Here is a 27,315-nt window from a genome sequence, read left to right as displayed (position 1 = left end):
CAACATTTTTCAAATTAAATTTATGTCAAATTATGGATTCAGACATAAAAATCTTGCTTCTAACACCATCAATAGATTCTATAATACTTCTTAAAGATGTTATTTTCACTTAAATTAATGTATTGATTTTTCCTTCAGACATATGATAATTTAATGTCTTGTCATACTTTGATTAATTTTATATATAACATAATAAGATTACAAAATGTATTAAATGTTAACAATTTTACATATGTTTGTAATAAAATATAAATTAAAGCAATAATATTTTATTAGAAATCGGGAATTGAAAGAATTTTACGATAAATAAATTGATAGAATTCATAAAATTGCTGACAACATTGTATAGTCTAGGTGTACAGGGTTACCGACTTCTACATTTTGTTCTCTTGTATTTATAATAATTACCAAAGACACACATATTTAAAGCTAGTCTATATTATTATATAGTTCATGTTGCCCAATTTTAAGCAACATTTAAAGGAAGTAGTAAAAACAATAACAAATATCCAAAGTATTTTCTCTAATTGAAAAAATAAATTAATGTTGTTCTTATTGATAAATGTTAATTTTCTTTTGATCTTGAATTTATGATTATACTGCCAGAAAAATTAATGGCTGAAAATGCATTTTCAAGGCTAGATCCAATTAATTTAAATAGAATGTTTTAATGTAACAGATGTTTGGTTTGTTTAATGTGTTAGTTTCAACATGAAGGAATTAGTTTTAATTCCTCTGCGTTCAAAATGTTCATCCTTAGCAGATGATAAGATGTTGACGGGATGATATCGTAGTGATAGTTTATGTTTTAATAACAAAGGCTTGTTATATAGCAGAGGCATCAGGAACTGCACAAGCCCCATTTATTAATGTCTATTTCATGGCTAGCTTACCTGGATAAACCAACAATAGCCGTTTCTCCTCGAAGAGCGAGATATAACTCGAAAAGTAGAAATTTTCATTGAACATCCCTCTCCACAAATGGTATAGTCCATGAACTATGCCCTCAGGTGGGAGCCTCCCCACAAACCTCCATCATCATTTCTTAATATTATTATTAAATATGTGAAGTATCAGTAAGTTTTATAATATTTTATTATTTGTCTGCAAAATGAAAAATAAATTTGAATTATCATTTTTCTAGCCATACTGTATGTGATGGCTTGGTTGTATCATTCAAATATTAAAATAATTGAATTAAAACAATGTACTGTTATTATTAATTTAAAACAGTTTAATCATAATAACAGAAACACATATATTTATTTGTATTTTGTCTACAAAGACCGAGGCACAACTGGTGCTGTACAGAGTTCAATTAGACCAAACACTGGTTCGGGCACAACTGGTGCTGTACAGAGTTCAATTAGACCAAACACTGGTTCGGGCACAACTGGTGCTGTACAGGGTTCAATTAGACCAAACACTGGTTCGGGCACAACTGGTGCTGTACAGAGTTCAATTAGACCAAACACTGGTTCAGGCACAACTGGTGCTGTACAGAGTTCAATTAGACCAAACACTGGTTCGGGCACAACTGGTGCAGTACAGAGTTCAATTAGACCAAACACTGGTTCGGGCACAACTGGTGCTGTACAGAGTTCAATTAGACCAAACACTGGTTCGGGCACAACTGGTGCTGTACAGAGTTCAATTAGACCAAACACTGGTTCGGGCACAACTGGTGCTGTACAGAGTTCAATTAGACCAAACACTGGTTCGGGCACAACTGGTGCTGTACAGAGTTCAATTAGACCAAACCCTGGTTCGGTTACAACTGGTGCTGTACAGGCTTCAATTAGACCAAACACTGGTTCGGGCACAACTGGTGCTGTACAGAGTTCAATTAGACCAAACACTGGTTCGGGTTTTTGGTACTGGATTTTTCTTTTGGTCTTTTTATTTTATTTATTTTTTTTCAGTTTATGTACTGTAGGCCTACAATGCTTATATAAATCAAAGCTATTGTTATTGTATTATTAGTATTTTGTTATAACCACCAACCAACCTACCTACCTTGTCATCTGTCATTTGGCAGGTCCATTACAGTCTTATTTCACCACACTTCTCTATTTAGTGCTTCTTCTTTTAGTTAATCATTTTTTAGTTTAATCTTTTTTAAAGCATAGCACCAGCAGATACATCAATGTTTGTACCATTGACTTGAGTGTTTAACATTGTTTATATATACAATATGGTACTGGCAGGATACAATATGGTACTGGCAGGATACAATATGGTACTGGCAGGATACAATATGGTACTGGCAGGATACAATATGGTACTGGCAGGATACAATATTTGTTTTTCATTATTATTCTGTCAGAAGTAATTCTTCCATCAATTACACTTGCATACATTTCATGAATACAACGTTTGAATATCATCCCTGGAAACAGAGAAAGTAATCTTGCCTATCAATATGATGTTGATTTTAACTTAAAGATTCTTAAAGAAACTAATAGCTTAGGAAACCATCAAGGATTTCATAGTTGATTGAACTCCTAATTACAATAATTAGTTTGTCGCCTGGTTTATTTGAGATTTATACTATTAACGTCTTGTAAATTATAGATGGTATTTATTAGTAAAAATAATTGTGAATGTTACCTAAGCATGAATTATGCTTTGTTATCAATATATGTTATAACAAAATTATGTTCCGTTTGATAATTATATTTTACATAAATATTGATATTTTTGTACTAGCAAATGTCCCTTTTTTTGTACGGTTTCTTGATTTTTATTATGTTTTTTTTAGTATTAGTAAGTACCATGATAGTATTGCTATTTATCTAATCTTTAATTTCAATTAAATATACTTTATTTCAGCTTTTAGCTGTCTCTGCATTTTATTGTTTTTTTTGGGAAATAACAGATACCATGAATAAATAAAAATAACTATTATTTTAATGTAGGTTCAAAAACTTTGTATATGCTGCACTATTAAATTCTCCATCAGTATTGTATGCATATCTTGAGGAGGATCTATATAGTAAATCTTATCACGTTTTCTTGTAATAATAACTGCTTCTCGGACATGAATAATTCTTTGCATGACAAATTAAAGTGACTATGGCGTCGCAAAAATGATCCAGTGTGCTCTACATAAAAATTTAATTATTTTACTGTTCTGAATAATACCAAATTTAGGATGATGTCATCATTTTAAAAGGATTGAAATTTTAGAGTAATTGTAAATTTTGAACAATTTATCAACATAGAAATATCTAATGCAAACAAATATGTAAATGTACAGTACTATTAAGTATTATTTAAACAATGTGAAACCCTCATAAGGTATAGGACTGGATTAAGTACAGTAAAAAGTCTATGAATAGTATAATAATTTAAGTATCCCTATAAGTGTATATATACAGATGTGTTATGTTTTACATTATATAGTAGGGATGAAGTACCTGTACAGAAAACTCTATATCAAACTCATTTATTTTTTTCGAAAATACATTTTAAATTCATATAGGATCCTATAAAAAAGGTTTGTTTTTAATAATCTAAAACAATTGTAAGCATGTTGCCCTTTAATTACTTCGCAATAAACTTAATTCTAAATTTATTGCGCGTGATCTATTCACTTGTCATGGACTGTTGAACTGGGATATTGATTGTAGAAGGCGTCTGCTAGTCACAATTCAAATTGACAATATGATGTGAACACAAGCATTCCACATAATGCTCCTGCATTATTCAAATTAAGATCCTATTTCTATGCTGTTCTGGTCATCCATCCACTTTCATTCATTCATCCATTCATTTATTCATTCATTCATTCATTTATCCATGCCATACTATCCCATTCATCCTATTCCATACACCCTATCCCACATGACCTATCCCACACACCCTATCCCACACACCCTATCCCACACACCCTATCCCACACACCCTATCCCACACACCCTATCCCACACACCATATCCCATCCATCCTATCCCATCCATCCCATCCCATATTTTTATTCATTTAACATCTTTAATAATGGTGGCCTATACAGTCGCAGTAAAGGAACTGATCATTAAGACCCTCGATATATACATCCAAATATGTGGCAGAAAAAATAAAAGCGAAAAATAGATAAGAGATAGAAGATACTCTATACTACTCAAAATTGTTGCAGTAAAACTATTTTCCCATGAAAGGAATGAAGAGTAATTTTATTTTTCAATGCTATGGCCAACTTCTATTATGGAGACATTTTTGTTGGGTCTTTCAGTTGTCCCCTTAATAGACGCTCTACTGTAGCTCCAATTGTTCTCATTTAAAATGCATTGTTTCAGCAGTTGTATAGTAAACATAATAGGGTTTAAAGTACACAAGATCTTTAATTAAAATTTATTACCAATCCTGAAATGACTAATCCAAATGTCATCGTTGAAATGCGTAGGATGAGAGTAATGCCACGTGCTATCCTTGATGGATATATGAGAAAAATTTGATATTCACAAATTGGGATTGGCACTCCTGCTGAATTCTGGGACAATAACCACCCATATACTCTGTTAGAGTGGGGTATTAAAGGGGACAATGTGGAGTTTGGTTCTTTTAGTATCACCTTTACAATACAATTAGGTTACATTGTTACAGTATATCCAGGGAGGTATACCTCCCTGGTGTATCCTTTTGTACACGCCTTTTCCTTTAAAATTCCACTTTTTTTTAAAGGAAGTCAGACATAGAAATACCACCATGAAGAAATAAATACCCATGAGGTATGAATGTAGTAATAAAGTGATAAATATTTGGTAATGTTTTTATGCCTAAAGTACTTACAACAGTATACAAAAAATTAAAAAAATATATAAAAAAATAATAATTTCTAACTTATAATATGAAAGAAAAAAAGAGATTTAAACAGGAAAATAGTAATAAACATTTGTTGCATAAAACATGCAGTATATATTTAAAATAAATAAAGTTAAAACAAAGTTATTTAAAAATATTATTTTGTGCTCCGACCAATCGGCAAGCACATCAATAATTTCATGGCCCTTGCGTGTAGTATTGCAATAGTGTTATTCTTTGTGATTCATGTCTAGAATTAATTGCAGAATTTCATTTACACTTATCAACGTTGGTAGATGTTATGATGACTCATGCTAGAAAAAACCAACTGGAATAAATGACATTAAAAAATGTAATTTTGAATCTGTTTATATGTTGTCACTAAATTGATGAGTCAGCAGATATTAAATGGCAAATTTTGTAACAAAAATATTTTAATTTCTGATAACATTTAGTTATTCGTTTATTTTAATCTGTTTTATTGGATTTTTTTTGTAGCTGAATTTTAATGTGATTTTTAAAAAATCCATTAACAAAATGCCAATGCTGTGGATATCAGTTGCTGGATCTAGTATATAGTAATAAGTAAAAAAGCCAGAATGTAGTCCACTATTTCTTTGTCACAGCTATTTAAAAAAATTATTAAATTAGAGATACACTGTACAGCATTATTTTATGTTCAGCCTGCCAATATAAAGAATATAAGAATTCGTAGCATTAATAGGTCCATGTTTGTAGTATGGACAAAAATTACAATAATTTATATAAATCATGAAGTTATTGTTTAGGCACTATTCCTCCATGATATAATTATTTATTTGTGATTATTTACATATAATTAAATAGTTTATGCATATTTTGTATTGATATAAACATAAGTCACTAGTGTTATATAATCTTTGTCACGCTCCATTAGGTTTGTTTATTGTAAACATTGACCCATTGTAATTAGCTCATTTGAGCAATACTCTTACTGAGAACTGGTTGCTGGACTTAAGTTCTCCATATTATATGTTCAAATGTTGTTGCATTTGATCATTTTGTGAAGTGAACTAGCATGTGTACATCTTTCTAGTTCACAGTCACGTTTAATATCTTAATACGAAGACCTGTGTATTATCACCAATTAAACATTATTGGGATGGTTATGAATTATTACGTGTACAGTAGTAAAAGCAATGTATTAAGCCATACTATTGTGTTAGTTGGCATGCGAGGATCAGGTTTGTTATTCAATCCGATAGCGTGAATCAACCGATGCAAAAACACAGCAGGTAAGTTAAATTGGAATGCCATATTCTTTAATTCGTAGTGTCATCTCTTTATGGCTATACAGCCACCTCCGACTACAAACGGATAAAATAAATATTAAGAAGCGAACGATGTGCTTAGTATTTACGGTATTTAACGATTTTGTTGGCTTGGAATTAAAGTAAGTTTTAGTTTACTAATGCTATGCTCTCAAAGATCACATATGCTTTTAGTAATTTGCACTCAAATGGCATTACACATTGGAAAGTATCTGAAGTAAAATTACATTTGACAAGGTTTGATATGGGATGACAAGTCTTGTTTTTATAAGTCTAGTTGAGGAGGCTTCTAAAAAACTACAAGTCTAAAAGTTTGATACAAGAACATTTAAAGCTATACTATGGAACGCCGTTTACGCAACATTTTGATGATATGAATTTTATGACGCGATATGTGAATGAAATGCATCGATATGAATTGAATGGCGCGATATATAAATGAAATGTTTTGAATTGAATGCTTTGAATTGAATGTTTTGAATGAAATGTTTTGAACGAAATGTTTTGAATGAAATGTTTTGAATGAAATGTTTTGAATGAAATGTTTTGAATGAAATGTTTGAATTGAATTGAAAAGTCAAATTATTGGCGGCGTATGTCATTCCCGCTCGCGATTTTGTTTTAACCTCTTAGGCCTAAGCCTGGGTACCCTCATCTCCTTTCCACGCTGTCATCAATATGGATCCTTTACAAAGAATCCTAACAGACCTGAAACATTGGAATACATATTTCCGAACCCAGGTCTGTTAGGATTCTCTGTAAAGGCAGCGTGGAAAGGAGATGAGGGTACCCACACTTAGGCCTAAGAGGTTGAGAAAAAAATCGCGAGCGAGAATGACATACGCCACCAATAGTTTGACTTTTCAATTCAATTCAAACATTTAATTCAAAACATTTAATTCAAAACATTTAATTCAAAACATTTCATTCAAAACATTTCATTCAAAACATTTCATTCAAAACATTGCATTCAAAACAATTTATTCAAAACATTTCATTCAAAACATTTCATTCAAAACATTTCATTCAAAACATTCAATTCAAAGCATTCAATTCAAAACATTTCATTCATATATCGCGCCATTCAATTCCTATCGATGCATTTCATTCACATATCGCGTCATAAAATTCATATCATTGAAATGTTGCGTAAACGGCGTTCCATACTATACAACCTTGAGCATAACAATTTGTTGTTGAAGGATTGGATTATTTTTTATCATTTTAGCCCTGCAGTGTTATAGATTTTGATTCTGAAGTTTGTACGTAGTCGCCATTTATAAAGTTAAATTTAAAGGAATTAATATTAATAATAATTAATTATAAATTTATTAATAATGCATTTCCATGAAAGAATATTCACTAACTTGTCCTTAAAACTGAATTTATAGTAACAATTTAACTTTAGCCTTTTTCATTCAAAACACAGAACAAAACAAACAGATATTCTTTCACTCTTTGTTTCAGTGCAATGACTGTTTGCCTTATATTTATTGTTATTTATTTAATTATCTTGTTGTCTGGAGTGTAAATAACTTTGTTATTTCATTAACATTTTTCTTAGAATCTTACAAACATATTTTTATAGTTAATTAGGCAATTTGCATTGCAAAAATTCAGTATATTTTCAGGGACAAAATTACCAGTATATTAATCAAACAAAAATAAAATGTATACCATTTCTGTCATTGTAATTATTTTTCTCAAGTGTTCTTTCATAGTTTTTATTTTATTTAAAAAAATATATTCACTATTAAAACTTAGAGTTACTAGGGGAAACACTTCAAATTAAAAGAAAAATCTCCTATCTAAGTGAACAATTTAAGGGAAATACTTACTATACTAATACTAAATATTTATTGAGTTAAGTGAAATACTTAATATTTAAGGGAAATATCTCACTCTAGATTGTATTTGGTGAATACGGTACTTTATTGTGTTGAAAGAGCTATTTCTGAATAAAGACAATTTGTATCGTATTGTATAGGTTGATTAATATGTTGTAATTTTTAATACAGTATACCGTGCCATTTGTTATTGATTATTCTTTTTCCCAAGTTCAAGTTTATTATTTTATTGTTTTGCAATTCCAATTGGGTCATACCATTATTGTTATTGTTTATAAGTTCAAGTTCATATTATTACTATTACTTAATGTTGTCATGAGACAGTAATTCACAGGTTGACTGGAACCTAGTGAATATAAGACTAATTCCTATTGGCTGATTGCTATGTGATTATTTAAATGATGTCACCATATCTTGGCCTGGATATCTGATGAGTTGTCTACAGTACAGATAGATAGTACAGTTTATTTGTTAGCGTATTATAGCAAACATGTTATTAATATTAGACAAAGGCTGTTAAAATTTGATCAGTAACAATGTTTTGGATGTTTATCACATGTGATTGATGTGTATCACAAGTTACATCTAACAAAAGTGTTTTTGCATCATCTTGTGTAAGTACTTTATAGTTAATTACTTTTATTTTTTTATAATATAGAATTTATTTAATTTATTAATTTAATTTATCATCCTGAAACCTGTCATTGAGTTATATCGAAGGTACATCAAAGTTACATCAGATGTATTAGGAATTAATTGATTGATTGGGTTAGCTGTTCAGATATAATTCTGATCATCTTAAATCTGTTCTATGGTTAGATCGAATGCATGCTTAACATTAGTCCATGTGAACACAGCTTTATTTTACATTAGGATCATCTTAAATCCATTATATGGGTAGTGCTAATGCATGTTCATGTGAACACAGCTTTTATTTTAACATTTTACTTACCGTAGTACATTTTACTATTATATATTCTTATCAAGATTGGATGATAATTATGAAGTGTACAGCTGGATTATTAAACAAATGTAAATATCATTTTACAATATTATCAGAAAGTATGCAAATACATTTACTGTATTGTAAACTTGATTTTGTATTCAATAGAGAGCAATTTAACTATTCAAAAGCGTCTTTGATAATCTTTTTGGAATTGAGTGTCACCTCTGTCCTGCATGATTATTGCCACTTATCATCTATTTTAATTGATGTACAGCGCATTGAGAGCTTGCTTATATATTATTATTATTATTATTATTATTGGTGTCAAGAAACTGAAATCATAATGTGCCTTACTTTGTATTGTAAATTTTTAAACTTTTTAAAAGTTTATTTGGTGATGAGAAAACAAATGGGTCACAAAAATAAGTTAAGAAAGCCAATTTAAATTGTGTAACCTTTTCTTTTGTTGTCTTTTGTGGATGGTGTAAATAAATTCAAACCATGATATTTATGAGTAATCAAAAAGTAAACAATGAACAGTAGTCTTTGTTTTACGCAATAAAGGCTGACCTGGGAAAATGGCTAACTCTTCTGTATTTCATAACAATAGGTTGCCCAAGGTGGAATGCATTGTAACAACATTTTATTGCAATTGTCTTCTGTTCTTTGGTAGCAACAATGGGATTTTGTTATATTAAAATATTGAATTATTGTTTTTGTTATTAACGAAATAAAATTAAGAAAAACAATTTTTCATACTGTAATTTATTTTTAAGTTGCAATAAAAATTATTGTTGAAATACAGTAGCCTACAATTATATATAATTTTGATATAATGTAGGCCTACAATTATATATCATTTTGATATAATTTAGGCCTACAATTATATTAATTTGGAAGTACAGTAGGTCTACAATTATATATAATTTTGAAGTACTGTATGCCTACAATTATATATTATTATATATTGTACGAATGAAAACAAATTTAATGAGGGACAACTAACTATACATACTATTAAAGGTTATGCTGCGAGGCTAGATAGTATCTTAAATATTTCCAAGTACAGCGGTAAAGTTGTTAATTATATCATGATTATCTAGTGATCTTTGTTGGTGCTATAGCAAATAAGAATTGTATCAAGTTTATTTGTTTTCTGTTCTATACTCATTACAATTCATTGCATTACCTTTAGTAACCTAAAATGCCTGCAGAAATAGTTTCTATTTAGGTGATCAGGCGTAGGTACAATGTACAGTTTTTGCTTTTATTTGCAGACAGAATGATACAATCTGATCTAAGTAAAGTTTTATTGTGTGTGCCCATGTTTGTTTGATTTTGCCCAATAGTTGTTTTCAACCGTGTGTTGATCATTTTGTTGAATGTGTTTCTTTTAGTTGTTGGTTTGTTTGAGTTGGATTAGATAGGTATGTGGTTATTCATGTAACAAACATTGTAAGTAGAATGTAGTTATTAAGATACTTTATATTTAGTTTTAATCAAGATAGTAGGCCTACTGTATGTGTTGCCAACCTGAAATGAACCATGCTGAATACTCAGTACTGATACAGTTCTAATAATTATTTAGGATTTGAACATATATTCTTTATATTACTGGCCCTGAAGTTTACTTCTAGACCACCATGTGTTGGTGAATATTGAAAGTAAAGAAAAGTAAAATTATTATTCATACAGTAATCTATTTTGGTATTAGACAATATAAAGGATTCATAGCATTTTATTGTTCTAATGTAGTGTTCGATATTAAATGTTTAAAACATTTGTAATTTGGATTTCTTATCTTAGTGCTAAATTTACCAGTTTCGGAAATAATATTTGAATATTCATTGAATGCTTTGTATCTCAACCTTTCAAAAATATTTAAAAAAAAAAAATATTTAATCTTAATATGGATGATCACCACACATGTTTCAGAAAGCAGTTTCCATCATCAGTGCGAAGCTTTTCTTTATATTAAGTTATTCACAGTTACTACTCTACTGTATGGCACCAGATAGTGTCAATATCAGCTATTTGTTGTAAAATAATATACAGTAAAATATGAATAGAATTATTATTCTATTGTGTTAATTATCAGCAGGCCTATGTAATTCAGTCAATAATATTTTATATGTATTGTAAATAACATGCATTAGCACTTTGAAGATTAGACGCTAAAAAGGTAGACACCATTACTGAATCTTACAGCAAATTTGTCAAGTTATTTGCACATTTCGCCAAAAGCTTTACGTTAACAGCGGTTAAACGCGTCCTAGTTTTTAACACACTTGTTTGTTGTCCATTATTATGGTGTATGATGCGCATAAGGAGTTACAGTAAATGATTGTGCCCGATTTTTAAGAAAGGAAATTGGATTTTCTTAAGCCAATGCATTAGAATAATCGTGGTAGCTCATTACAGAATGTTAATTACCTTAGTTATAATTAACATAATTATTGAAATGGTTTTGACAGTTTGCATCTAGATACTAAAGGTACTGTATATTTTGTTTATGGGTATTTCAATGCAAATAAACTTTTTAAACTGACCAGTACAATTGCTGAGCTTGTAGTAATTAATGTGGAACAACAAAATTTAGGTAATCGGCACACTTTCTTATGAGTAAGTTTACAGTAGCCAGTGACTTGGTTGACAAATTAAGTCCAGTGGATTTACAGTTTAATTTCTTCTCTTCTATATTGGTTCTTGTGGGCGTTTTGGTTTGTAGTTTTTCGTGTATATTGTATGTTTAGGTTTATTTTATAATGACAATGAAATTGTTAGGAATGTGTTTTGTATAATTCCAGAAGTTATTGTATTCATACAGTGTATTACTGTAGATTGTTATCAGAAGACCTACCAACTATATTTTACTTTCGGTTTAATGAAATGTCATTTTGTCCACAGTTTGATCTTGTTAATTTTGTGTATCACCAATCTTGTTAATAACTTATTTAATGATCAATTCGTTTCTTTGTTGTTAACTTTTCTGTTTTTAGAGTTTTAGGGCACTAATTATGGAATGGCAAAAGGTAGCTTTCTGCTTTACACAAAAAGAACATTTTGTATCAGAATGGCAAAGGGGCCACTGAGTAACCTTTTTAGCTTTTTCCTCTAGGACAGTAGGCCTAAAGTACATACAGTACTTACAGTAGTAAGACCTTCCTAAATCTTTTTCCACATCAAACCCATCCAAAATGGGATGGTCCCAAAATGGGATGGTCCCAAAATTCACACAAACAAATTGGAAATCCCACGATACTAACAAACCTAAGTAGTGATAATTATAGAAAATCAATAATAAATATTGATTACTTTTAGTTTATTAAATCACTTTTGAATAACCAGTGAGAATTATAATATTTATTATTATAATAGGTGATGTTTTATTCTGGTGTTTGAGTTAATAGTTCTATCTGGCACCAGACAATGATATCGATCATTTTATTGTTTTTTTCTAAGGAGATTTTAATGAATGGGAAATTAATTTTATAAATTCAGTTATTGTTATTTTTAGTGTGGTGTATACGTACTGTGCACATTCTAATGATTGTAGGTAGGTTTTTCAATGTCTTTACAGTAGTTTGTTTTAAATCAGGGTTCTTTTTTTTTTTACTCCTGAACAATATTTACTCATTTGTGTCAGAACAAGTATTTTAGGTTAAGGACCAACAGTCACTTTCTCAATTTATGTTTCTGGATTCTATACAAAACGTACTGTGTTATTGAAAAACGTAACATACAGTAGCCCAGAGTTTTCTCTTGCGGATGGACAAAATCTGAGTTCAGTGTGAACTTAGCTTTAAGATGGCCACTTCTTTTTATTCATAAAACTAATAATAGTACTTACTATAGGAAGAGGAGTTAAATTGTAAATGCGAACCCATAGTCATTTGGAATTAGAATACTGTAATTCCCTGTTGATATAAAGCAGTCCAATTGACATCTAAGGGAGTACAGTAAATGCTCCCAGAAGTAATAACGTCCAATTGATGTGTTCATGAAACTTACGAATCATCCAGCTGAAGGCGAAATTATACAGTTAATTGAAAATGTTGATTAGTGTTGCATTAGCATAGAGCAGATGTAGCACACACAATCATCATCAATAATATTGGCCTAGCACTCGTACAACCTAGTCTAGAAATGCAAGTCGAAATTGAGGTTTAGTTTTTAAAGAATTGTTTTTTCTAAGGATACTGAATAGAGTACAGTACAACAATACTGTAGTAAAGAAAGAGTGGTGAGTACATTGATACAGTATGTTTTCCACCAGTATTTTTATTTTTCAGTTTTGCGAAGAGTGTTTTTATTATTTATACTGTACTTACTTTATATAAATCAAGCGTGTGTTCACAATTTAAACAGACCATAGAGCTAGCAAAAACTGGTTAAACCCAAAATGTCGTTTTTTTTCTTCAGAAAAAACCTGGCAGGCCAACATAATTTTACTAAAATTGTAATTATTAATACTGTATCTACAGTATATTTAAAATTTTGAGAGAATTTCCTGTTTTGATGTATTTACAGTAGATGTTGTTATTTAACAACTAAAATCTATTAAACATACTGTATATGTAATGCAACAAAATTAGATAAGGAATATTTAACAGATGCTATAGCTGGATGGTTATTGGACTGTGAGCTAACTCCGCTAAGCTTCTACAAAATGGACATCATTTATTCTTGAACGTATGACCGATTGCATTTGTATTCACCTCGCAATATAATTATGTAAATATGATTATCGCTTGCAAACCACTGAGTGAATACAGCAAGTGTAATGAATCATCACTGGACATTCAAAATGACCAGTCATATATCATACATAGTGTGAAAGAAAAACTGACCATTAGTGGCCTTTAAAATATATTTGACCGCAGTATTACTGTATAGTTTTTTTTTATTAATTTCAATTTCAATTATGGTTATATTTAAATTACTGATTGTACAGTAACTTAGCAAGAAAAATTAAATATTAAAATATATAAATAGTTACTGTATAAATGATATTTTTTTACAACAAAAACTTTTACCCGGAGAAATTCTGATTCTAGCTAATGAAAATTAAACATGAATTTCATTATGTGCTATATGAATATTTAGTACAATGTTTAATTACATTAATGTAAATAACATCACTTCTGAGGACGATCAAAGCATATTGACCTAAACGTCGAGAAACTCAACAGTACATTATTGTAAATAACATTAATTGTTTCATACTGCTTATCATGGCCATTTACACAGTTGCTACAAGTTTAATTTGAAGAATGTATTAATTTAAATAAATTACTGTAAATTTCACCTTTACTGTACAAACTGACCACACAAAATTATCAGAATAAAAATTATAAATATTACTATGATATACAGTAAACACACACAACAGTCTTTGCATACAAAACATCCCAGATTCTATGAATTGAGGCGACGTTTCAACTTCTAACGATAGAGTCAATAAATGATTCAGTCAAACTTGATTGAATTTTGACGAGATGAATAAGAACATGTATATAGCGAGTGTTTCCATGTTTTTTAATACTTTATGTTTAGAGTATTTCCACATCTGTTTGTTTCCCTGTGAGACTAGTCTGGATGTAGGTTGGATAGATAATGATGTGTCGTAAAAAGGATAATTTAACATTGATTCTGGCGAGTGAATGAGCCAATAATGACCATAGGATTAGCTGTTTTCTATTTTGATACCAGTGAGTTTATTGCAAGTCTCTTGTAGATTCTGTGGACTTGACTTACATGTACAATCTTCAATTTCTAAAAACCGAATTTTCCACTAATCAACTTAACCACACAGTAATGTACAAAAGTAAGATACAGTACTGTACTTAGGGTACTGTAGTAATGGTATACGCACCTTGTGTTAGGATTGAATATTCTGTAATTACTGTTTGTACCATATATCCTCTGGTATAATCCCACTTCACTAGAACACAACATTTGGCGGACTTTGGCGAGTGGGACTATACCAAGGGAAAGCCTGGTTCAGGAAAAAAATTATTGGTAAGCATTTCCTGGAAAAACTTTATCTTGAAATGGCGAGAGAAATTTATTTCCTAACTTTATTCTGACAATGTTAGATTTGAGCACTATTTATTGAAGTTTGAATTGACATTTCTCCTCGCGTTGATGTGTCTGAAGTTCTATTTGCTCATTATGATAATGTATTGTAAGAAATGTTTTAACCACATGGTAACCAACAGTAAAGAGACTTTGTACAAACACTTCATGTTGATCAAAGTTGTCAGACATTAATAATAATAATTCAGTGGGTTTCATTAGTATCCTTTTGCAACTATCCCAAAACTATACACTCTTTGGCTGGCCTACTGTAGAATGTCCAATTTTTTCCAAAGTTTTCTTCCGGAAAGTATTAAATCTTAACTGAAAAAATGTAGAACAGTTATAAAAAGTATAGTATTGAAATAGTAGATGAATGAAATGTTTTGTTTTATACCACTTAATATTATTAGATGGCACAATTAAATATTTAATGTGGTAGAGTTACTATGAGACAGAGCTCAGACTCGAACCTAAGACCTTGGTATTGTGCCATGTAAAACTTCAAATCTTCATATTGCCACTGCGAAGTTTGTCACAAAACTGATATTAGAGAATAATAAAGATTGTTAATGAGAAATCATGACTTCGTCGTCGTCACGCAGAATGACTTTTACTGCTCATTCTCACCTGATGAAATAAGTGACAAGGTGTTTATAATTACATGCTTGACCTAAGTTCACGCTAATTTTAATTGCTTTGATCGATCCGGTATATTCTAAATCAACAATAGATTATTACTGACTTACATGCCTTTTTACATCATTTTGAATATTAGAAACATATCTCACACATTTTGATTTAATGATGAATGTACACTCTTGTGCTTGTAATTTGACATTTCCTAGATTTTTCAGTTTGAATAATTAAAAATATTATACCATTATAGAATTGACATAAAACCACTGATTTTTTTGCCGATCTATCAAAGCAAAGAGCAACCTCTATATTGCCATGTACATTTGTACATGTGCCAATTGACATATCATCAACAGTAGATACAGTAAATGTCTATAAATTGTCAGAGCTATAGATAGTTCAGAATCTTGACCGATCAATCTGTCCTTATTTGGTACAGTATTTACTGTAGTACACTAATATAGCAATAATATTTCTAAACCCCTTCAATCCTCCAAAAAACATAGCAAACCTTATTGAACCAGCATAAAAGTGATTGAATCTTGTAGTGTACAACTCACTTGCTATGTTAGTTTAAAAAATGTTTTTTTTATCCCCAAAATAATGCATGGTTTGGGTGTTTAGCAATACCCTCGGAACGTTATTCTACTGTATATTGAAAATTATGATAAGAATAAAGTCGGCCATGTTTTACAAAAGGGTTTTTTCAGTATCTTTCAATTCTTTACTTTCTATATTTCATACAGTACAATGCTGTGCCTACAATACTAGGTTGAGCACTTTACTATTTCATACAGTACAATGCTGTGCCTACAATACTAGGTTGAGCACTTTACTATTTCATACAGTACAATGCTGTGCCTACAATACTAGGTTGAGCACTTTACTATTTCATACAGTACAATGCTGTGCCTACAATACTAGGTTGAGCACTTTACTATTTCATACAGTACAATGCTGTGCCTACAATACTAGGTTGAGCACTTTACTATTTCATACAGTACAATGCTGTGCCTACAATACTAGGTTGAGCACTTTACTATTTCATACAGTACAATGCTGTGCCTACAATACTAGGTTGAGCACTTTACTATTTCATACAGTACAATGCTGTGCCTACAATACTAGGTTGAGCACTTTACTATTTCATACAGTACAATGCTGTGCCTACAATACTAGGTTGAGCACTTTACTATTTCATACAGTACAATGCTGTGCCTACAATACTAGGTTGAGCACTTTACTATTTCATACAGTACAATGCTGTGCCTACAATACTAGGTTGAGCATATTCATACAGTACAATGCTGCGCCTACAATACTAGGTTGAGCATATTCATACAGTACAATGCTGCGCCTACAATACTAGGTTGAGCATATTCATACAGTACAATGCTGCGCCTACAATACTAGGTTGAGCATATTCATACAGTACAATGCTGTGCCTACAATACTAGGTTGAGCATATTCATACAGTACAATGCTGTGCCTACAATACTAGGTTGAGCACTTTACTATTTCATACAGTACAATGCTGTGCCTACAATACTAGGTTGAGCACTTTACTATTTCATACAGTACAATGCTGTGCCTACAATACTAGGTTGAGCACTTTACTATTTCATACAGTACAATGCTGTGCCTACAATACTAGGTTGAGCACTTTACTATTTCATACAGTACAATGCTGTGCCTACAATACTAGGTTGAGCATATTCATACAGTACAATGCTGCGCCTACAATACTAGGTTGAGCATATTCATACAGTACAATGCTGCGCCTACAATACTAGGTTGAGCATATTCATACAGTACAATGCTGCGCCTACAATACTAGGTTGAGCATATTCATACAGTACAATGCTGTGCCTACAATACTAGGTTGAGCATATTCATACAGTACAATGCTGTGCCTACAATACTAGGTTGAGCATATTCACTAGCAAGAGTGGTAAACAACTCATTATTTTTGTTATGTTCCAATAGTAAACTAGGAAATAAAAATTCAGATTGGATTTTTCGTAATGTGCCCATTAAAGATCTTATATCCTGTGAAATTATAAATTGAGTTGAGTTGAATGGCAAAGTTGCTTAAAGTAGTCTACAGTTAATGGAAGTTGGAAGTAAATCATTTAAATGTGTACACTGACTCGGAAACTTTGGAATGCAAACAAAGTCAGGAATTTAGAATAATCTGTATTTACTCTACTGCACTTGTTTAGGAATTTATGTAAATGCTATTTTAAAATTATAATTTTTTTATTTCAAATGAAATAGTTTCATTGTTGTATTTATTGCTGATTTCTACTCAAAATGCATGTCCCACAGTGATCTGTTAGAGTTTGTTAAATTTATGTAAATGTTGTTTCAAAATGATATTTTTAAAATCCAAATGAAATATTTTAGAAACTATAATTGATTTTGATAAATTTCAGATTCAGAAAGATTAGCACTGAATTTATTCATTGTATTGAGTGTTTCATTTTTTTTCTATCTTATAGATCGATAACATTGAGCGATGTCTTTACTATCTTACTATCAAGGGTGTCAACACACAAGGACTCTTAGCTAAAGGTGACAATTTTATTCATTATAAAAATTCTTAAATATGATGAATAGTGTTGAATATTCTCAATCAATAAAATACATATTCAATCCTATGACGTTGTCTAAGTATGGAGTTTTTGATTTGTGACTACTGTACCTTAAATGTAGGACTAATTATTAATAATAATGGTGGCAAGTCTACAGCCAGTGGGTTGTACTGTAGGCTGCAGTATCCTTTTCAAACTACAGACCATCTCAGAAAAAGTGCCTACAGTAACTTATGATGGAAATTCTACCTACTGTAGCCAGCAGGCCAATTACTTTCATTTACTAAGTTTGCCTAAATCTATTTTTTCTTCAGTTGCTTACACTTGCACTTTTCCCTTTGTGTGGAAAAAAAGTGCTTTGGGGAGATATATATAGTACCATATCTGCATCAATAGCGCTCATGTTGTAGGTCGTTTTCTGGGCATAGAATCCATCAAAACTGTCCTAAATTGTCAAAAATCAAAACTCTGAAAATATTTGGGGCCACTTTGTCAGTTGCAATCATTTAAAATGAATAACAGCGAAATTAGTTGCACAAAATAATTTGTCTACTGATTTCAATGGTTATTTCCTAAGTTGTCATTGTCGATAACCAACTTGCATTATTCCCATTTATTATTTATAATGTAATAAAAGAAGTTTAACTTTCAAAAGTCACTTTGAAATGTTAAACATCTGGTAAAACAATACCAGTAACATTATCAGCACTGTTAACATATGTTACTAGCAAGTATCCATAATGTGCTGCTGTACAGTAAACATTAATGTTTTCAGACACATTAGTCAGTTGACTTAGTTCATAAAGTATGACATCGTATTTACATACTTATTTAATGACAAGTGCACTTAGCTGTACATGGTAACCGATATAAGCCTACTATACAAGTAAGTAGAATCCACGCAGCATCCGGTTGTCAGTTGTCACTGGGTGCATCTAGCAGCATATATGCACGAGCTCAGAATTGATTTAAATTAAAGATAAACGTCTAAAGTAAAGTATAATTGTTGATGATAAATAATGTATGTTTCCAAGAGAGAAGATGTAAAGATGTATTTTCAATCTGTGATAGTTTGTTCTGTCTATTGTGAATAATTAAATTATGATTGTTGTATTTTTGACTGTTTTCTACTCAAAGCAGCAATGGATGCATTTGCCCCACAGTGGTCTCTTAGTGTTGTTGAACTTTAAAAGCCATTTTGTTTAATCTTGTACTCGAGGGAAAATATATCATAACAATTTGAACCATACATGATATATACAATATTGATTGATTTTAAAATATAAATTGTTAATGTTTATTAGTGGAATATTTTTATTCACTGTCAATCATATTTCAGCAAGTATTTGGCCAGGTAGTGGTCAGTGGGTAAAATAATATTTTTAGAGATTTTAAAGAGACTCAAATATGTTGAATGTAGAATAGGAAAACGAGTCTAAATAAAACCGGTCAATTAGTCTGATGAGAGAACAGTGTTCGAACCCGAGGGATCCTAGGATGTGAGATACTCCTAATCTAATCAAACCACTTGATTGGTTGTAGGAAATCATGTGACCACTTTAGATTATGATAGTCTGTCATAATGGGAGTAGTTGTGGCAGACTATATTTCATGATGCTATACTGTAGTATTAGTAATAAGAATCTGCAAAAATACTCTGCTTTTATGAAATGTAAAATTTAGGAATATTAGAAGAGTCAAGTCTGAAGGTATAGTGTATTACTTTTAACATTTTAATTACTGTTATAATTAGAATCAGTATTAATGCCGTTGCTATGGTGATGTTCCCACATTGCCATGTTAATATTGGCAATTTAAATTTGCATTTAATTTGAATGTTTAATTGTCTTTTAGGTTTATTTTAGGGGAGTTACTAGTACTTTAGGAGAAAATTATTCTTTGCTTTATAAACTTGGTTTGATTTCCACTGAATTTAGATTAGATATTGTTACATTTGAACCGAAAGCAGTGATAGAACCAGTTACCAATACCAAAATCGCTAGCCATTACCAGCCTCATTATGTACTGTACAGTACTTACAGTTCAGTAGTAACACAATTCTTTCGTTTCAGTAATAGCCTAGACAGTCAAATGTTCAACATATATGTTGGTAGACATGTTTTGAGTTTGTCTACATTTTATATAGCATTAATAACAACCACAAGAATACCGCATTTAAAATTTAGTATGCATACAGTACTATATGAGCGACATCACATTCAATGATTTGGACATTTTAAAAATGTGCTTCTGTGCCTCCATTCTAATTATTGGGTTTTTTTTTGGCAACACAATTTGTTCCCGATGTCTGCTGGTGTGATCAAAGCTTGTTGTGAAGCGAAGCTTGTATAATGAAACAGTGCTGTCATGTGAAACTAGGCCGTGTCAAAGTAGTTATTGGACAAAATCATGAAAATGAAAATTAGGAAGAAAAGGAAGTAATGTTATTTTGAATTCTAAAAGCTTAAATCGTTGATTTATTCATAATATTTGCTGAGAGAAATGATGCGGAATAAATAGAATGTGGGAATGTGAAGCATTCCTTAGTCCTTAATTAAATATCATCTTTGTTTTTCTATTTTGCAGATATTAAAGACGGAAATCTAAAGTCGATTCTAGGACTATTCTTTGCACTATCACGTTTCAAGCAATTACAACAAAAAGCACATCAGGAAAACAGTAGTGGTGCTCAAGATTCCCATCCTCCACAAAGACAGCAAACAAAACCAACTGTACCTCCTAGAGTTTCATCAGTCCCTACCCAGCAACGAGGATCAATTCCACCCATACAACCACCAAAAGCAATTCCAGGCTCGCAGAAATTAGTTTCAGGGGCACGTCACCAAAAACCAAGCGGGTCAACTCACCCAAGAGTCACCGTATCTACTACCCCTTCCTCACAGGCATCGCGTCCTCTACCCCAACACCCAAAGGTAACCGTTCTCCCCTCCCACCATCAGCAATCTGGCAAATCCCATCAACAGTTTGTGTCGCCGTCAACGAGTGGGAGACGAATTTTGTCACCGAAGGCAAGGTCACCAACTGGGAAGGCACATGTCACTGTATCGGCTGAAATCAGTATTTCATCAGTAAATGCACAAGTTACTCAAGGTGAGGCTATTGTTATTAGCTATGTAGTTTAAGTTTAATATACAGTATTTCATTTCATGCTCAAATATGTTATATTTATCTATGGTTACAAATTTATAATAAATAGGTATGTATATTGTCCTGAAAAAATTGATTTTTTTAAAAATATCATATTAGCTAGCCAATACTGTGTTTACTTTGACCAAAATTATTTTCCGATTAAAAGTACAGTACAATAAAATAAATTACCCATTACCTAAAATTAAAAGAAAACCTATTGACATCCGAACAATGGCTTTTGTTTAAATGTAACAGTTATTATATCTTTTTATAAGCAAAATCATTATTTTCAAATTCTTTATTAAAACTACAAAATGGCCTTCCAATAGTATTTTACAGTACAATGATTTCTTCATATTTTACTGTTTGTATCGTGAATATTGGTAATTATAGAACTGCTTTGTGGTTTGAATATGTTACAGATTATTTTACTAGTAGTTTCTTATTAGCCTCAGTAGTCTTCTTCAAATTATAATATATCATATTTCATTATGAAATAAATTCATTCATTCATGATAATACGAAATTGTTGAATGTTATTAAATTCAGAATTATTTATCTGGACTGTCATCGTCTTATACAGGAACTTAAAAGCAATCTATTAGAATTATAAGATTAGATGGATGATTTGAAATATCAAGTAGCAATACTTAGAGTTTGTTAGGAAGTTAGTAATGATCGTGGTATATTGTTCACAATGCTGAAGGGAAGTAGTTGGACTTGATTTAAATCATGAAAATATTGATGTAGCAATAATAAATACATTTGTTACGAAACACTAGGTACTACAGATTGGACTAACATTTGTACAAACGTACATACGAAAAGTTAGAGTCATGGAAATGAATATGAAAATTAATACATCATTTAATGATTTTTCCATCCACGGGACAGCCTAAAAAAAGTCAAAGTTTAGACCAAAATATTAACTAAAATGTTTGTTTTTTTTTAAATGTTTTTTTTGTTATTTGTATAATTTCAGCTTCATTAAAAACGTCCACTACAGCAGCAGCAGCAGCAGCAGCAGCAGACATGGCTTCCAGAATTCCAACTCCTAAATGTGCAAAATCAACTCAGGGATCTAAACTGGTTCCTCCGTCAACAAACATACGTCAAGGAGAAAAGAACCGCATGCCCGCTTCTCAACCATCGGCACAAACTCGAGGTAAACTGCAATAACAAATAAAATTGAAAGTTGATTTTGAATGTTAAGTACCATTTTGTAAACTTTCAATTCCTACTGTAATGTTTCCTTATTCGTATTCATTTACAAAATATGTTTCCCAATAATTTTCATAGTTTAGTATATTTTTTATTTGACTTTTGTTATGAATTGAAAACATACTGTACTATACTTCCTATCCTGCTCTATTATTTTCTAAAATAAAAGTAATTAATTTCCCCTGTATTTTCAATACTGAGTTTTCAAATGAAACAATCGTTTTGTTGCATCTCACCAGCACTGTACATGAACCCTCTTATTTAATAATAATAAAAATGTTTAATTTAATATAGCCTAAAATACAGGGTGCCTCTAAGCACTGAACAATCGACAGAAAAAAAGAAGAAAAAAAACTCCTGTAACTAGATTATCACTCTAGTTCTATATATCTAATTCATCTGTAACTAACTTGTCTGTTTTAGTACACACTAAAAGACATAACCTAAAATTGAAACTTGAAAGGTTGATAACCCAATTTTTAACCCATTTTAATATGTCACAAGAGACTGGCCTAGCCAAAACATTAACCCATATTTTGACATATATTCACATTCTAACACACACACTTTGACAAATAGCTTGCTTAAATATTGTTTACTTTTTTTCGGGAGAAATATTGACCTATAAATCTATAAGTAATTTAATATTTATGAGCTTTGTTTGTTATAATAATTTGACATTTAATTCTTAAATGTGTCTATCCCCAGGAGATGAAGACGAAACTATGAAAGTTGTTGAAAATGGTTCTGGTATAAAACCACCCGTGAACATAAACACAATTCCTAAGAAAGCTGCAAACCCACGAAGTCCAACACCAACCAGTCGGATTGTTGTGAATAAAATACCAGCAGCAATGCAGCAACAGAATGCCAAGCAAAACAACACAAAGAACTCCATGCTAACAAAACTGAAATTCTTTGGTAAAGAAAATGCAGGAGCCAAAGATAAAATTAACACTAAAGATAAAACAGACTCTATGCCTAAAACGCCGCCTAGTAAATTGAAAAGTAAAGATTCAAAAGGAAAGGCCAGCGCAAAAGAGAAAAGTGGTAGAGAAATACCTCAACGAAAAGTCAGTCAAAACAAAAGTGGGTTCAAAACAAAATCTGAAAGTAATTCAAGTATTGGGACTACAGGAAGTAATACGTCCTCTACTAGTAGTGCAATGAACAGTCCGACGTCATCGGCAGGTCCGACGATTGGAATTCAAAAGAAATCAGGTCAAAAAGCAATACCTCGTCCAGTAACTGGTCTCAAAGCCAGAGACTCGCCAGCCTCTCAGAGACGAGAATTAGAAAAACCAACAAGTGGAAGGTCTTCCAGAAGAAGTTCCAACAGCTCTGCTTTCTCAGAGGATTCATATGATACAAAGAGTTCTATAAGTAGTCCTCAAACCAGAGTGAAGAAAGCAACGTCAAGACTGCCCTCTCCTGGCCAACGAACCACAAGTACTGGCGGTAAAAAGTCCATGCTTGCTAAGTCTAAACCTATTACCAGTGCTCCGAGTAATACTACTCCAAGTCAGTCTACAAGGACTATTCCAAGACCACCTGGTAGTGGCATTAAAACTGGTTTGAAACCTCCAGTTAACTATCAAACATTACCAAGGAAATCAGCTATAACAGCTGTCACAACAGCTCCTGAAAAAGCAGTTAAAGACAAACAACAAGAAGAGGAAGTGACTAGTAGAATACCAAGCAGAGGTGGTGTATACAGCACATTCCCAGGTCCTCAAAAATCGAAAATGACCGTTAAAGACCGACGTGCAAAGGAAACAGAGGATGGCGATTCTGAACAATCTGAAGAAGTTCAAGTTCATAGGATAGCATCAAAATCTGAAGTCGGAAGTTATTCATCTCTTCCACGGGTCACAGGGCCATCTCCGTCTTATCCTGGTTCTCCTGGATCCTGTCACTCTCCCAGTCGTGGAGTACTTGAACGAAAACCATCTTGTCAGAATACAGCCACTGTTGCACCGTTTAACTACACCGGTAGTCGGCCATCTTCAAAAGACTTCAGTGAGGTGGGCATGCACTCACCACATACACCAGAGTCTACTCCCGGTACACCATGCAATATCAGTATTTCTTCTGGCACTTCAGAGAACAGTGTGATTTTTAAACCAATGACTGAGTCAGAAGAAGTGTGTACTACTTACACTAATGATAGAGCAGTTACGACCTTTGGCACACCAAAATCACAGAGGTCACAGAAGATTATGACAGCACGTCAGATTAGTGGTGAGAGCGTTGAGATGACGGTGATGACTGTCGCAGCTGACACCATAGGTTCTCAAAGCACTATGGAAACTACATTCGACGACAATGTTATAACACGTCTAACAAGTTCACCGGCTAAAAGTCAGAAGTCAGGTCAAGGTTCACCACCAGCTAAAGGAACGCCACATGCTGGATTTAAAACGTCAGTATCACCACTTCTTAACGACATAAACGCTCTTAACATGTCATCTGTTCTCACTCAGACTGACACCATGTCATCGTACATTAGCAACACGTACCCATTCCGTTCAAACGTCAACAGGTTCATCCCAGCACCATCTCTTAGCAAGCTTGCCTCTGGGCCAATGCGACGAACAATCTCAAATCGGTCACACTTGAGTGATTTACAGTTCTCGGAACAGGCAATTCTCGATGCTTGTGACGATGTCATAAATGAAGATGTTGCATCCGGTTATATGAGTGAGGGCGACATACTACAACCGAACCAACAACATGACAACAGTGGATACATGAGTGAGGGTGGTGGCATGATGTACACTAAGAGACTTCTGCTAGATTCCAGACCTTATCAAGATGGAATGGCCGCTGTCAGAGAATGCCTTGGTCAAGACCTTGATCTCAGTGACAATGATAGGTAAGAGAAACATTTACACCATTTTGAATTTTGTCTGGAAATTATTAACTGACTTCAATGTTAATTTATTAATTCAAATATAAAACCAAAATACACAATTGAGAAAGTTACAGCTAAAAAAAAATATGAAAAAACTAAGTTACAGTAAAAACCTTTTACATATTGCAATATGAATTAGGTAATTTAAAAAGTTTTCTGACAAGAGAGGGCAGCAAACATGATTTTATTTTTCTACAGCTTGAATCGATATAGTGCCCTCTATTTTTATGAAGAAATATAACTTTTCAACCAAACAATTCTTGGCCTATTCAATCAAAGTGCACCATAGTCAGTATTTTGTTGTTCTTATGAATTCTTACGAACAATTAACATGTTTATTGTATTTTTAACATTTTACACACTGTACATTTTAATACTATATTAACAGCAGAGGTCAAAGTTGAATATTATTGTCCTGAAAAGGACATGGCATAGCTTTGACATGTCAACTAGCAGCTGCAGATATCATCAAGGACGGACGCAAATTACATTTAGCTTAGTTAATAGGACATGATAAGCTACTCGGTGTGATGTCCCAATTCCTTCACGTCATATAATTGGTACTTCTTTGATGCCAGAAACTCAGCAAATGACTTGGGTAGTCAATACGCCATAGGATTCTATTAGCGCCTTGTTGAGGATTTGAAAGATTTACTGTGGAGAATATAAATACAGAATTTATAAATGAAATTATTATTTAAAAAAAACATGTATAAATATAGCAAGGCTAATATATTTTAGTAATATTGTTCATGATACCTTAAATACTCATTCATTATGATATAGACATAGACCATAGATATACTTTATTTGTCAAAAAGACATTTTTGAAAATTGCCTTTCTTGGCAAGTTAAGATAATATTAAAATATGTTTTAAAAATACTTTAAATACTTTCAAAACATTTTTATGATCTAATATAATGTAAGAAATAGCTACAGTTAGATGAAACTGTAACATAACATAAATATGTAATACAAATTAATTAAAGAAAAACGTAACATAACAATTAATGATAATAGTTAACAACAGTGTTCATCAATCACCAATCTATTCTCTTTGAAATTTTGAACGCCAATGTTTTTGTTCTGATTAAATAGGTCAAGTTTTTGAATTCAATTAAAAAATGTCCGGTTACATAAACATGCAGACATACCTTAAGACCTGGCTTATAGGCAACATCTTTGATTGGCTCTAGCTCCGCAAATCTTGATGATGCATTTGTTATCTTTCGTTAAAAGCACCTGCTCTGCAAAGTTTCTGCAATATGAATACGATAATTAGCAAAAAAGGATTAGAGGGCAGTTTAATTGGAAACATCCATTTTAAAATACCTCCAACTTTTAAGAATAGGTTAAGCATAGGCTTGTGGTAGCCCAGTGATCATAGGAACAAGAAGATTTATATTTTTAAAAGATCCCCAAGATAAAGATTATTTTTATATAAAATTACATTCCTACTAGTTTAACCCTGGCCTTTGCTGTATTTTGTCATCAAATTGTTCATTAATTTATACAGTTTTTCTAAGAACTAACCACAAAGTGTTTCTCTCATTTTGTGGTTTATTTATAATTTACAAAATAATTCCAAGAATTTGAAATGAAAGCCCAAATATCTTGTAAATTTTCAACTCTGCATGTAATAAAGCTTCCAGATTACAGCCTCGAGTTGTTGTTAACATTTTAGTTACAAAATCAAGTTGTTTCATCCAGAATTTTAAAACAACTCTCCTGGGTGACTGGAAATTCATGGAAATTGTTAGCCACACCTAAATGTACTTTTTAACAATTTTACTTAGGGCATTATGAAATATT

At 31.8% G+C, this 27,315-nt stretch overlaps 1 protein-coding gene across 7 annotated transcripts in view; it reads left to right on the top strand.

The window, feature by feature from the left end:
* LOC140040004 (neuron navigator 2-like) overlaps positions 1-27,315 on the top strand; it is a 184,744-nt gene that overhangs the window by 87,005 nt on the left and 70,424 nt on the right. For all 7 annotated transcript variants that reach the window (XM_072085616.1, XM_072085621.1, XM_072085618.1 and 4 more), the window contains 4 exons: positions 18,125-18,197; positions 20,804-21,328; positions 22,350-22,532; positions 23,297-25,463. In XM_072085616.1, coding sequence (XP_071941717.1) covers positions 18,125-18,197; positions 20,804-21,328; positions 22,350-22,532; positions 23,297-25,463 — 2,948 coding nt within the window. The remainder of the gene's footprint in view (positions 1-18,124; positions 18,198-20,803; positions 21,329-22,349; positions 22,533-23,296; positions 25,464-27,315) is intronic.

Source organism: Antedon mediterranea, chromosome 2 (genome assembly GCF_964355755.1).
Source record: "Antedon mediterranea chromosome 2, ecAntMedi1.1, whole genome shotgun sequence".
In the NCBI taxonomy this organism is placed as follows: Eukaryota; Metazoa; Echinodermata; class Crinoidea; order Comatulida; family Antedonidae; genus Antedon; species Antedon mediterranea.
The sequence above is the reverse complement of the archived record's forward strand: the minus strand, read 5'-3'. Positions and strand labels throughout refer to the sequence as shown.